This window comes from Jaculus jaculus, chromosome 3, assembly GCF_020740685.1.
Source record: "Jaculus jaculus isolate mJacJac1 chromosome 3, mJacJac1.mat.Y.cur, whole genome shotgun sequence".
NCBI lineage: Eukaryota > Metazoa > Chordata > Mammalia > Rodentia > Dipodidae > Jaculus > Jaculus jaculus.
This window is the reverse complement of record NC_059104.1, coordinates 149,414,954-149,428,690: the sequence shown is the minus strand read 5'-3', so window position 1 is coordinate 149,428,690 and position 13,737 is coordinate 149,414,954. Positions and strand designations below refer to the sequence as shown.

The 13,737-nt window shown below is 50.4% G+C and overlaps 1 protein-coding gene across 3 annotated transcripts in view; it reads left to right on the top strand.

The window, feature by feature from the left end:
- Window positions 1-518: 518 nt before the first annotated feature.
- Window positions 519-13,737, top strand: part of Man2a2 (mannosidase alpha class 2A member 2) — a 31,230-nt gene continuing 18,011 nt past the window's right edge. For 2 of the 3 annotated variants that reach the window (XM_045145181.1, XM_045145183.1), the window contains exons 1-10: window positions 519-617; window positions 874-1,064; window positions 2,394-2,543; window positions 4,067-4,324; window positions 4,395-4,539; window positions 4,657-4,828; window positions 5,591-5,718; window positions 5,924-6,097; window positions 6,836-7,022; window positions 13,293-13,470. In XM_045145181.1, coding sequence (XP_045001116.1) covers window positions 2,412-2,543; window positions 4,067-4,324; window positions 4,395-4,539; window positions 4,657-4,828; window positions 5,591-5,718; window positions 5,924-6,097; window positions 6,836-7,022; window positions 13,293-13,470 — 1,374 coding nt within the window. In that variant the 5' untranslated portion in view covers window positions 519-617; window positions 874-1,064; window positions 2,394-2,411. The remainder of the gene's footprint in view (window positions 618-873; window positions 1,065-2,393; window positions 2,544-4,066; window positions 4,325-4,394; window positions 4,540-4,656; window positions 4,829-5,590; window positions 5,719-5,923; window positions 6,098-6,835; window positions 7,023-13,292; window positions 13,471-13,737) is intronic. The other variant, XM_045145182.1, reaches the window with a different exon arrangement.

The following is a 13,737-nucleotide window of genomic DNA, read 5'->3' as shown; positions in this document are numbered from 1 at the left end:
GACCTAACGGGGCCGGGCCGCGGCAACGCACCCGGCGGGGCTCTGCAGTTCGGGAGATCTCGGAGAACGTTTCTGCTTCCGTGTGATGCTTTGCTTACTTTTGGAGGATTCAGGAGAGAAAAATCGTCTTAATCAAGTTGCGCGCCCTGCCCAGGATTCCGCAGCGAGCCGGAGCTCGGCTGCGCCAGCGGCTGCGCACAGACAGACCCCCGCGGCCGCCGTCGTCCCGGGTCGCCGGCGCGCACGAAGCGGGCGGAGCCCGTGGGAGCCTGGCCGGGCCGCGGCGCGCCGAGCTCCCGCCGCTGCGGGGGACGCCGGGGTCGGGCTGGCCCCGCCCCGCTGGCCCCGCCCGCACCGACGCTCGGCCCCGCGGCCGCTGGAGGCGGGCGGAGCGGCGCAGGGAGCGCGCGGAGACGGTCTGGGCGCCCCCCCCCCCGCCCCCGCCCGCAACATCCCCCGCGGGAGCGCGGCTGCGGCGCGCCGAGCCGGGGCGGCGGGCGGCGGTCGTTCGCCTGCGCAGCTGCCCGCGAGCTGGCCGCGGTCCCGGCGGGGGGAATGTGCGGGGCGACGGCTGGGCCGGCGGGGCCTCGGAGCCGGACAGAGGCCGGCCGAAGACGGTAACGGGCCGGGCGGGCGTCGGGGGGTGGGGAGGGGAGGAGGGAAAGGGCTCCGGATGCTTGGGTCGGAGCCGGAGCTTGGGCGACCCCGAACGACGGCGGCGCTCGGGATCGGTGGTGGCGCGAGGCCCGGCTTCGGCCCGCGGCCCCCGGTGGGCAGAGTCGGGGAGCGGAGCGGGCCGGGCCGGGCCGGGCGGGCGGTAGACCCGGCGGCAGGTGCCTGCTGATCTGCTGAGATCCAACTCCCTGTCCCCAGCTCCACCCACCTGGGCCTCGACCCAGTCTCCATGGGCTAAAAATATTGCCCCAGGCTCCTGAGTGCAATCAGATCGCGCTAAGTAGGGCACGACGCAGAGGTGACGGAGGGGCCCGCCGAGCTGACTCCCTGCCGAACGCCGCGACGCCCACGCCGGCTGGGCAGCTGGTGGCCTCCCTGTGCCCCGGCAGGCAAGTTGGGGCCCACAGGGCACGGCCACCGTGGGTTCTCTGAAGTTTCCCTGTAACGGAGCAGTGCCTGGCCTCTCCCTACTCGGGGGGACTTTCAGCATCGCCCCAAGCGCCATATAATCAAGGCTGGAAGTTGTTTTTATTTTTATTATTATTTTTAACAGCAGGGATCAGTGCAAGCAGAGAGAACACTAGAACTGGCTTCATGTTAGAAACAGGAGCATCTTTCTTCTTTAAAAAAGGAATTCATTCTGTATTCTTCCAGAGATAAGATCTGTGCCAGGCACAGTTTCTGCTGAATGCCACTGTGATTCATAAAGACACTGGGGAAGCCTTGCCTATTCTCTTTGGCCTTGTGGCCTGTAACTCTTAAGTGAAACAAAGTAGAGACCAGGGTACTTATTCGTCTGAAAAAAGATGCATGTGGTCAGGGAACCTGGATGGCCACTCTATGGGCAGGGCCCTGTGTAAGCTGGTTGCCATCAGGACCGGGGACTCTGTGGTCCCCGTTGGGTTTTCCATAGGAGCAGACAGGACCAGCCCCAGAGGTGGCGCGTATTTGTGCTTTCTGAGTCTTAGCCTGGATAATAAAACCAGAGTTTGGTAAAAACCCACAGCTTGTATGGGGATTTGGTGCTTCAGTGCTTGCTTGTGAAAGAAAATTTATTTATTTATTCACTTGTTTGAGAGGGAGAGCGAGAAATTTTGGGCCCACTAGGGCCAACTGCCACAGCAAAGGAACTCTGAACTCATGTGCCACTTTGCGTGTCTGTCTCTATGTGTATACTGGGGAATTGAACCCAGGCTGTCATGCTTTATAAGCAAGCACTTTTAACCACTGAGTCATCTTTCCAGCCTGAAAAAATAAATTTTTTTTTCTTTTGGAGGTGGGGTCTCACTCTAGCTCAGGCTGACCTGGAATTCACTATGTATTCTCAGGGTAGCCTCGAACTCACAGCAATCCTCCTACCTCTGCTTCCCTAGTACTGGGATAAAAGGCTTGCGCCACCACGCCCAGCCCTGAAATTTAAATTTTTACAATTTATTTTCATGTGAGTGTGCGTGTGTGTGCCAGGGTCTCTTGCTATTGTCTGGCTTTAAATGGGTGGCTGGGAAATTGAACCCAGGAATGTCGACTTTGCAAAGGAGTGCTTTAAACTGCTGAGCCAGCTCCTCAAACACAAAGTTTGCTTTTTTTTTTTTACACTGGAGTCAGGCAAATAGGGACACTTGGGGGAACAGCGCTTGGGAACTTAGTGGGGCATTTGGTGGGAAGAGTAACAAAGGTACTTTGCTTGCCAGAGCTACAGATTGTGTTTCTCCTGCTAGATACCTGTGGGGGCCATTATGAAGCTGAAAAAGCAGGTGACAGTGTGTGGGGCTGTTACCTTCTGTGTAGCAGTCTTCTCACTCTACCTCATGCTGGACCGGGTGCAGCGTGACCCCTCTAGACACCAGAATGGTGGGAACTTTCCCAGGGTGAGTCACACCTCATTTGCTAACCGCTTTCATATGCAAGTCACCTCACCTGGGCCGTGGAGTTATGGCAGCCCAGGGCTGGAGCACTTCCACTCTTTCCTCCCTTCCTGTCCTTCCTTTTAAGTATTAGAGCCTTGCATGTGTGTGCCAGGCACTCCCTCTGCCACTAAGATGTATCCCCAGCCTCGGAATACAGTTATCTAATAGATTTTCTTTCTTTTGGGGGTTGGTCAGTGGGTGCTGAGGATCACACCCAGGGCCCTGTGCATGCTAAGCTCATTATCTACTTCTAGCCCTGGTAGAAGGCTAAAGACGGTGGCGAAGGCAAAAGAAAAGGGAGCCAGGCCTGTAATCCCAGCTATTTGAGAGGTGGGGGCAAGAGAGACACAAGCCTAAAGCCTGGCTGGGCTAGAGTGAGTTCAAGGCCACCCTGGGCAGCTTACTGAGACCCTGCCTCAAAATAAAAAGTAGAAAAGAAGCCAGGCGTGGTGGCTCATTCCTTTAATCCTAGCACTCAGGAGGCAGGAGGATCACCAGGAGTTCGAGGCCACCCTGAGATTACATAGTGAATTCCAGGTCAGCCTGGACTAGAGTGAAACCCTACTTTGAAAAACAGCAACAACAAAAAAGTAAAAACAGGGCTAGACAGATGGCTCAGCGATTAAGAACACTTCTTATGCAAGGACCTGAAGAGGCCCAAGAGACTGACTACTCAGGTTCTGTCCCCAGGACCCACACAAACAGCTGGGCGTGGCCACCTACTTCTTTAATCTCAGTTTCTGAAGGGGAACAGAGACCTAAAAGCTCATGGAAAAGTGGCAAGCTGTGGGATAAGTAAGCCCAAAAAAGAACTGGTGGATAGCTGGACGTGGTGGCTCATGTCTTTAATCCCAGCACTTGGGAGGCAGAGGTAGGAGGATCGCCATGAGTTCAAGGCCACCCTGAGACTGCAGAGTGAATTCCAGGTCAGCCTGAGCTAGAGGGAGACTCTACCTAGAAAAAAAAAAAAAAAAACTGGTGGAAAAGTGAGGGAACAGGACTCCCAAGGACCAGTGCTCTGTTCTAGCCTGCCACCATAGGCTATAGACGAGCATGTAGGGTGCCACATAGCCACATGTACATGACACATCACATACACCATACCATACACACACACACACACAAAAAAAAAAAAAAAAACAAGAAAGAAAGAAAAGTGGCAATGTCCATTGCCATTCTATTCTAAGTTCTTGGCAGACATCACTAATTGATTGCAGCATTCTTGCCTAGTTAGCTCTGTGCAGTCCTAGTGGACTCAGGCCCACCGGCAACACAGGTCATTAAGCACAGGCAAAAATGAGATGAAATGGTTGCCTGCCGGAGCCAGGGGGTGATGTGCAGAATGCTTCATCTCTGCAGGCCCATGGACACGATTTGGGTTGAAGAGAGGCGTCATAAGAAAGTTGGGCCTCAAGTGCTGACCCCTACGGAGGGGCCTCCCTGTGACCCAGGAGCTGTGAGTGATGGCTATTTTGTTTCGGCAGAGCCAAATTTCTGTGCTGCAGAACCGCATCGAACAGCTAGAGCAGCTGCTAGAGGAGAACCACGAGATCATCAGCCACATCAAGGACTCGGTGCTGGAGCTGACAGCCAATGCAGAGGGCCCGCCTGCCTTGCTGCCCTACCACACAGCCAATGGCTCCTGGGCTGTGCTCCCAGAGCCCCGGCCAAGTTTCTTCTCCATCTCCCCCCAGGACTGCCAGTTTGCTTTAGGGGGTCGGGGCCAGAAGCCAGAGCTGCAGGTAAGAGTCACAGTTGGCAGGGACCTGCAGTGGCCACAGATGGGCACTGAACCACTTTCATCCATGGCAGATGCTAACGGTGTCAGAAGAGTTGCCGTTTGACAATGTGGAGGGAGGCGTGTGGAGGCAAGGTTTCGATATCTCCTATAGCCCAAACGACTGGGATACTGAAGACCTGCAGGTGTTTGTGGTGCCTCACTCTCACAATGACCCAGGTGAGGACCCAGCAGGCCTTAGAGCAGGGATATGGGATAGGTTTTTTGACAGCAGACATGAAGGAGGGGCAGCTGAAAATAGTAGCATCCTCAGAGGACCTTATGTTGCCACCCCAGGCTGGATCAAGACCTTTGACAAGTACTATACAGAGCAGACCCAGCACATTCTCAATAGCATGGTGGCCAAGCTGCAGGAGAACCCCAAGCGGCGTTTCCTGTGGGCAGAAGTTTCCTTCTTTGCCAAGTGGTGGGACAACATCAGCGCCCAAAAGAGAGAAGCAGTGCGAAGGTCAGTGGTGGCTGGAAATGTGGGAGAGCCCCCAGCTCAGCAGGTCTCTTTTTATGCTGTGGGCGCCAAGCAGCCAGGAAAAGAGAGTAGTGAGGCTTTGTGGGTCTCTAGCGTTGGGAGAAATTGGAACCATCCAAGTGTAAGTAAAAAGAGAGCATGGGACTGGAGAGATGGCTTAGCGGTTAAGGCGTTTGCCTGCAAAGCCAAAGGATCCCAGTTTGATTCTGCAGGACCCACGTAAGCCAGATGCACAATGGGGCGCCTGCAGCTGGAGTTCATTTGCAGTGGCTGGAGGCCCTAGCATGCCCGTTCTCTCCCTCCCTCTCTCTCTCTCTCATAAATAAAATATATTTAAAAAGAGAGAGAGATCAGCTGGGCATGGTGGTGCATGCCTTTAATCCCAGCACTTGGGAGGCAGAGGTAGGAGGATTGCCGTGAGTTCAAGGCCACCCTGAGAATACATAGTGAATTCCAGGTCAGCCTGAACTAAAGTGAAACCCTACCTTGAAAAACCAAAAAGAGAGAGAGAGAGAGAGAGCGTACGTGGAGCCTTCCCTATTGAAGTACAGACAGAGGTGCCAAGATAAGCAGGGTTCGGACATTGTCAGAGTGGGCTGGAGTGAAAGGAGGGTGTTTGTTCTTTTGTCGCAGGTTTGGGTAAACTAGCCACGTGAGGTCCATGCATGCAGACCCTAGCATTATTTGGTTTGCAGGACCAGGCAAGGGTTCATGCCCCATCCTCAGTGTGTCTTTAACCTTCAGGCTGGTGGGAAATGGGCAGTTGGAGATTGCCACAGGAGGCTGGGTGATGCCAGATGAAGCCAACTCCCACTACTTTGCATTGATTGACCAGCTCATAGAGGGACACCAGTGGCTGGAGAGAAACCTGGGTAAGTCTGGGTCTGGGCATGGGAGTCTGGCCCAATAACTGGGCCTGAAAGCTGTGGCAAGGGGCTATAAGGCACAAGGATTGGTGGTGGCAAGGGTCTATTCCAGGCTAATGTGGTCTGGTATGGTAGCTGTGGCAGGAGCTAGCCCCACAGTGTCTTAGAGGCTGGAGTCTAGGGACCCTGAGCAATTGTGTGCCTTACCCAGGTGCAACCCCTCGATCTGCCTGGGCAGTAGACCCCTTCGGACACAGTTCTACCATGCCTTATCTGCTGCGCCGTGCCAACTTAACCAGCATGCTGATTCAGAGGGTGCATTATGCCATCAAGAAGTACTTTGCTGCCACCCTCAGCCTGGAATTCATGTGGAGGCAGACATGGGGTAAGGCCAGGTAGGGTCGAGAGGGACACAACAGTGCAGTTCTCACTGGGTTCAGAAATCAGGCCCCGGGCTGGAGAGATGGCTTAGCAGTTAAGGTGCTTGCATGCAAAGCCAAAGGACCCAGTTCTATTCCCCAGTACCCTTGTTTTTTTGTTTGTTTTTGGTTTTTCGAGGTAGGGTCTTACTCTGGTCTGACCTGGAATTAACTCTGTCATCTCAGGGTAGCCTTGAACTCATGGCAATCCTCCTACCTCTGCCTCCCAAGTGCTGGGATTAAAGGCATGTGCCACCATGCCCAGCTTCCCCAGTACCCTTGTAAAGCCAGATGCACAAGGTGGCTCTTGCATTCGGAGTTTGTAGTGGCTAGAGGCCTTGGTGCATCTATTCTCTCATCCTATCTGCCTCTTTCTCTCACATAAGTAAATATTTAAAGAAAAGAAAATAAATCAGTTCTCCATGATCCTTTAGGGCAGACTGCCAGAAACCTCTGTCCTTTGTTAGGGGCATAGAGTCTTATTGACCTCTGGCTTCTGCAGGGCCCAAGGTGCCCTGTGTGCCCATCTCCTTGAAGGGGCTCTGGGCTCTAGAACCTTTCATCCTTTCTTTCCCTTGGCCTGTATTACTATCATGGTCTCAGTCCAAGCTTTGCCCTCTCTCAGGGCTACATTTGGCCAGCACTCTCATGTCCCTGTGCCTAGCTGCCAGTGGGTAGCTGACCCTGTGGTGTGTCTTCTTTAGATTCAGACTCCAGCACAGACATCTTCTGCCACATGATGCCCTTCTACAGCTACGATGTTCCGCACACCTGTGGCCCAGACCCCAAGATTTGCTGCCAGTTTGATTTCAAACGCCTGCCTGGTGGGCGCATCAATTGCCCTTGGAAGGTGCCACCGAAGCCCATCACAGAATTCAATGTGGCAGACAGGTATCTGCTTTCAGCCTTGTCTGAGCATGATGTTGGTGGTGGGTTTTGTTGTGTTTTGTTTTGTTTTGTTTTTTCCCTGAGATAGGGTCTCACTCTAGCCTAGGCTTACCTGGAACTCACTCTGTAGCCCCAGGCTGGCCTCAAACACAGGTGATCCTCATACCTCAGCCTCCTGAGCACTGCTTGTGCCTGCACACCTGGCTAGTTTTTAGTGTTTTGTGATAGGTCCTTGTAGCCCAGGCTGGTTTCAAACTGTCCGTTCTCCTGCCTCAGCCTTCCAAGTACTGGGTTTACAGGCGTGTGACACCACACTCAGCTAGCACTGGCATTTTGCTCCTCAGGAGTCAGGTGACCGGGGCTGTGCTGCTAGAGTCTACGTGATACTGATAGCATCTGGACAGAAAGGAGGGGTCAGCTGATGCGGTCAGGCTGGGCAGCTGTGGTAGCAGATCCTTAACCTGCTTCTCGGGGAAACTGGGCTGGAGCTAAGGGTGCTTTCATTTTCCAGAGAGGATGCTCTGTGCTGTCTTACCACACTGCTAGCTGCTTTGCTTGGCTGCTTGACGGGCTCAGCAGTGCACAATGCATTTTCTCTCTCTCTAGACAAGGTCTCATGTATCCTAGTCTTTTTTTTTAATTGTCAGCTTCTGTAATTATAGACAATAAACCATGATAATTCCCCCCTACACTTTCCCCTTCACAACTCCACTGTCCATCCTCTCCCCTCCCCATCTCAATCAGTCTCTCTTTTATTTTGATGTCATCATCTTTTCCTCCTATTATGAGGGACTTGTGTAGGTAGTGCCAGGCACTGTGAGGTCATGCATATCCAGGCCATTTTGTGCTAGACTGCTCTTGAACTTGCTATATTGCCAAGGGCGACTGTGAATTCCCAATCCCTCCCAAGTGCCAGGTTGCCAGAGTATGCCAGTGCACTCAGTGTTCATGCAGTGCTAGGGATGGAACCCAAGGGCTCTTGCACGCTAGGCAGTAACACCTTAGCCTCCTTCTGAGCGATTCTCACGTTGGTACCATTGCTTATAGACTTGCAGCTGCCATGCCTTCTTTCAGCTCGGGTACTCTTTACCTCCTGCCAGTCAACCAGGTGGATCTTCTGTGTTCATTGGGTCCAAATCCCATTCAGATCCACTCAGTGCTAGGCAGCCTCCAGCTCTGAGAAAATAGACCTGTTTCCTTTGAGAAAATAATTAGAGATCCCCCAAAGATGTCCCTGTGGCTGAAATCAGCTCTCCTATGAAAGTGCTGGTTCAGGGTGATCTAAGGATGAGTTGGCTAGAATGTTAAGAATAAATATATAAGGACTAAGGAGATGGCTCAGTAGGTAAAGGCATTTGCTTGCAGAGCCTGTTGGTCCTGGTTCAATTCCCCAGGGCCCGCATAAAGCCAGATGCATGAGGTGGCACATGTGTCAAAAGATTTTAAAAAAGAATATATAAGAGGCAGGACAGCTGTGTTTGTACTTGTAATTTTAGCATTTGGGAGGCTGAGGCAGTATGATCATTAAATCAAGACCAGCCTGTACCTAGCATAGTGGAACTCTGTCTTAAAAGTAAAAGTAGCAGCCAGGTGTGGTAGTGCATGCCTTTAATTCCATTACTGGAGAGGCAGAGGTAGAAGGATCTCTGTGAACTCAAGGCCAGCCTGGGAGTATAAATGAGTTCCAGATCAGCCTTGGCTACAGAAAGACTCCACCTCAAAAAAAAAAAAAAAAAAACCAGCAATAAGGTTTATAACAAGTTGAACTGGTTTTTATGTTGCAGTCCTCTAATTTCTATGCTGTCCAGGAGGTAAAACATGACCAAAAGGGAAAGAAAGTGGCCTTTTGTTTTTAGGAATCTAAATGCTGGTTGCAGGCAGGAATCTGGCACTATTAAGCAGGCATTACTTTTCCAAGAGAGAGGCTATAATCTGTGATGTTGGCCCCAGTTCACAGAGAACAGCCAGAAGAGAGCTGTGCCTCGGGCTCTAAAAGGTTTCCTGGGCTGATAATAGGACAAGCAGTGTTTGAGGAGCCCTTTCTTTAGAACAAAATTGAAAAGGACAAGCTAGGCCAACACAGCTAAGTAGATTAGTAACTGCACTGTGATACCCATAACATGCTATTTAGGTTGCTTTTTATCTTTATTTCTTTCTTTATTTATTTTGTTTTTCGAGGTAGGGTCTTTCTCTAGCCCAGGCTGACCTGGAATTCACTATGTAATCTCAGGGTGGCCTTGAACTCACAGTGATCCTCTTACCTCTGCCTCCCAAGTGCTGGGATAGACATGTGCTACCACTCCCAGCTGCTTTAATTTTTTTTTTTTTGTTTTTTGGGTTTTTTTTTTTTTTTTGTTTTGTTTTTTTTGTTTTACGAAGTAGGGTTTCACTCTAGTCCAGGCTGACCTGGAATTCACTACGTAGTCTCAGGGTGGGCTTTAACTCATGATGATCCTCCTACCTCTGCCTTCCAACTGCTGGGATTAACGGCATGTGCCACCACGCCTGGTGCTTCTTTACATTTTTTTATTATTTTATTTATTTATTTTTTTGGCAGGGGGTTTGAAGAAGGGTCTCACTCTAGCCCAGGCTGACCTGGAATTCACTATGTAGTCTCAGGGTGGCCTCGAACTCACGTTGGTCCTCCTGCCTCAGCCTCCCAAGTGCGGGGATTAAAGACATGGGCCATCGTGCCTCACTAATTTTTTTTTGTTTATTTGTTTTATTTTTTTGAGATAGGGTCTCACTCTAGTTCAGGCTGACCTGGAATCTCAGGGTGGCCTTGAACTCACAATACTCCTACCTCTGCCTCCCAAGTGCCCGGCTTCTTCTTTTTTTTTTTTTGGTTTTTCGAGGTAGGGTCTCACTCTAGCCCAGGCTGACCTGGAATTCACTGTGGAGTCTCAGGGTGGCCTTGAACTAACGGTGATCCTCTTACCTCTGCCTCTCGAGTGCTGGGATTAAAGGCATGTGCCACACGCCCAGCTTTTCTTTTTTTTTTTAATGAGAGAAAAAGAGAATTGGCACACCAGGGTCTCCAACCACTGCAATCAAACTCCAGATGTGTGCGACATCTTGTGCGCATGTGCAACCTTGCACGCTTGTGCCACCTTGTACATCTGGCTGATTTGGAGAGTTGAACATGAGTCCTTGGGTTTTGCAGGTAAGTTCCTTAACTGCTAAATCATCTCTCCAGCCCTCAATATTTTTAATATTTATTTTTATTTATGAGAGAGAGGGAGAGTGAAAGAATGGGCATAGCATAGTCTCTAGCCACTGCAGATGAACTTCAGATGCATGTGCCACCATGTGCATTGGACTTATGTGGGTTCTGGGGAATTGAACCTGGGTCCTTAGGCTTTGTAGGCAAGTACTTTAACTGCTAAGCCATCATTTAAAAAATACTTATTTATTTTTAATTTTTATTTGTTAGAGAGAGAAAATAGGTGCTCCAGGGTCTCCAGCTACTGCAAATGAACTCCAGACACATGCAGTACCATGTACATCTGGCTTTGCAGGCCTTAACCACTAGGCAATCCCTCCAGCCCTCTTTTTTTTTTTTTTTTTTGAGGTATGGTCTCACTCTAGCATAGGTTGACCTGGAATTTACTATGTAGTCTCAGATTGGCCTCAAATTCACAGCATTCCTCCTACCTCTGCCTCCCAAGTACTGGGATTGAAAGTGTGTACCACTGCACCTGGCTTCATGTAAGTTCTTAGAACTTTTGAGAAGTTGTTTGCTTAAGACCACTCAACTAGTACTGGTGTTGCTGTTTCAGACTCTGGGCCCTTAAAAGACTACAGTGCTGTGCTGCACCACACACAGGTAAACAGAAAGGAGCTGCAGTTTCGGAACCTGGATCCCCAAAACCAAACAGGATTTTTCAGGAAGGAATGTAGGCTTCCTCTGTGAGCTTCACAAAACAGATATGAAAGTTGAGGATGAAGCTGCACATACATGCAATCTCTGCACCTGTGGGGATGTGGCAGGAAGATCAGAAGCTCAACGTCATCCTTGACTACATAATGAGCTCTAGACTGGCCTGGGATATATGAAACCCTGGCTCAAAAAAAAAAAGAAGTTAGGGGGCTGGAGAGATGGCTTAGTGGTTAAGGTGTTTGCCTGCAAAGCCAAAGGATCCCAGTTCAACTCTCCAGGACCCACATAAGCCAGATGTACAAGGGAGCACATGCTTCTGGAGTTCGTTTGCAGTGGCTGGAGGCCCTGGCGTGCCCATTCTCTCTCTCTCTCTCTCTTTTCCTCCCTCCCTCCCTCCCTCCTTCTCTATCTAAAATAAATAAAATATTTTTTTAAAAAAAAGAAGGTAGGGGCGAGAGAGATGGCTTAGTGGTTAAAGGTGCTTGCATTCAAAGCCTGATGGCCTGGGTTTGATTTCCCAATGCCCACATAAAAGCCAGATACACAAAGTGACACATGTATCAGGAGTTTGTTTGCAGTGGCAAGAGGCACTGGTACATTCTTCTCTAATTCTCTTGCTCTTTATCTCTGCTCACAACAAATAGTCACATTAAAAAAAGAAAAATTTGGGGCAGGAGAGATGGCTTGGCAGTTAAAGCACTTGCCTGCAAAACCAAAGAACCTGCATTCAGTTCCCCAGGACCCACATAACCCCAATGCATAGGGTGGCACATGCATCTGGAGTTTCATTTGCAGTGGCCAAAGGCCCTGGCGTACTCATTCTCTCTATCTGCCTTTCTCTCTCTCTAATAACTAAAATAAAATTAGAGCCAGGTGTGGTGGTGCATGCCTTTAATTTCAGCACTCAGAAGGCAGAGGTAGGAGGATTGCTGAGAGTTCGAGGCCATCCTGAGACTAAATAGTGAATTCAAGGTCAGCCTGAGCTTGAGCGAGACTCTACCTTGGAAAATCAAAGTAAATAAAATAAAATAAATTTTTAAAAAATTAAAAAGAAGCTGAGTGTGGTGGCACATGCCTTTAATCCCAGCACTTGGGAGGCAGAGGTAGGAGGATTACCATGAGTTCAAGGCCACCTTGAGACTACATAATGAATTCCAGGTCAGCCTGGGCTAGAGTGAGACCCTACCTCGAAAAACCAAAAAAAACCCCAAAAAACAAAACAAAAAAAAAAACCAAAAACTTAAAAAGGTAGGCAGTTGCTCACAGACTCTCACTTCTGAGCCTATCCATTTTTTTTAAGCTATAACTCAAAAACCATACATACATTTTCCTTTTCCCTTTCTCTATGCCATCTGAAATCTTAAACTTGCTTGCACTGAAACTTAAGGGCTTTCCATCTTTTTCTCAATAAATCTTCTTTGCCTTTCTCAAAAAAGAGTCATCATCATCAGGGTATGGTGGCATATGCACATCTTTAATCCCAGCACTAGGGGGTGGTGAGTTGTAGGATCAGCCTGAGAGAGAGTGAGAGACCCTGCTTCAAAAAAAAAAAAAAAGCTGCAGTTAAGTCACTTGCCTAACGACCCATGTTCAACTCTCCAGATCCCAGGTAAGCCAGACATACAAGGTGGCACAAGTGCACAAGGGGTCCCACGCATCTGTCGTTCTATTACAGTGGCTGGAGGCCCTGGCATGCCGATTCTCTCCCTCCCCACCCTCCCCTTGCACTTTAAAAAAAAAAAAAAAAAGGCTAGTCTGTTGGGCTTGCCACAAAAACAAAAGAAAACAACACCAAAGAAAAGCAGAAAGAAATGAAACCGTTAGCTCGGGATGAAGATGAAAGGCCTTGCTGCAGCCACGCCATGACCTCATAGCAGAGGGAGGCTGGGGACAAGGGTGTGCCCTGCAGATCCTTTGGTGCCAGTGCACACTGCTTCTCTGGGGAGCACCCTCCCCAGCTGAGGTGGGTGGTTCTGTCTTCCCTGTGCAGGCCAGTCCACCCTATATGCAGGATCAAGTGCCTGGAGTACTGCCCAGGAACAGATGGTAAACTGCTTTGTAGGGACCAAGTAGACAGAAGAGAGCTCAGGGCTGTGAGAGCACGTCTGTGGTGACACTGCGGGCTACCTGTGGGGAAGGGCTGGTCTGTCCTGTGTGGTGTCACAGGACAGAAGTGGAGTGAGGAGACAGGTCCCATCCGTTATAGCTTAGATTAAGGGAGAACTCTGTAGTTGTCAGAATGTGGGTACTCTGGGACCAGTTTCCCTTCTCAGGAGGTCCTCCCCCCTGCAGGACGAACTGTGCAGTAGGGCTGTTTCAGAGGGGTTGACACACAGAGTGGCCTTGATTTTAACCTTGAGACTTTGTTGGGCTTGTCACCTGTCCTGCTCCAGGGCAGCCCTGCTCTTGGACCAGTACCGGAAGAAATCTCGACTGTTCCGAAGCAATGTCCTACTGGTGCCACTGGGCGATGACTTCCGATATGACAAGCCCCAAGAGTGGGACGCCCAGCTCTTCAACTACCAGCGGCTCTTTGATTTCCTCAACAGCAAGCCAGAGCTCCATGTGCAGGTTGGGGGGCACACAGGCACTTGGGGCAGGATCTCTGTAGTAGATGGGGGGTGACGCAAGCAGGCATCCCAAGACAGGCCTCTGTAGTGCTACATTCTCCTTCCTGTGAACAGACTTGCTGCCCAGGCCTCCAAAGACTAGCTGTTCTCATGCTTGGGCAAGGTTCTCTTTCATGTCTGAATCCATCCATTCTTAGACTTCCCAGCTTCTGGGCCAGGTCTAAAAGAATGGGTGCCTGTCTCCTCAGCTACAGCATTGTGGAGTGGT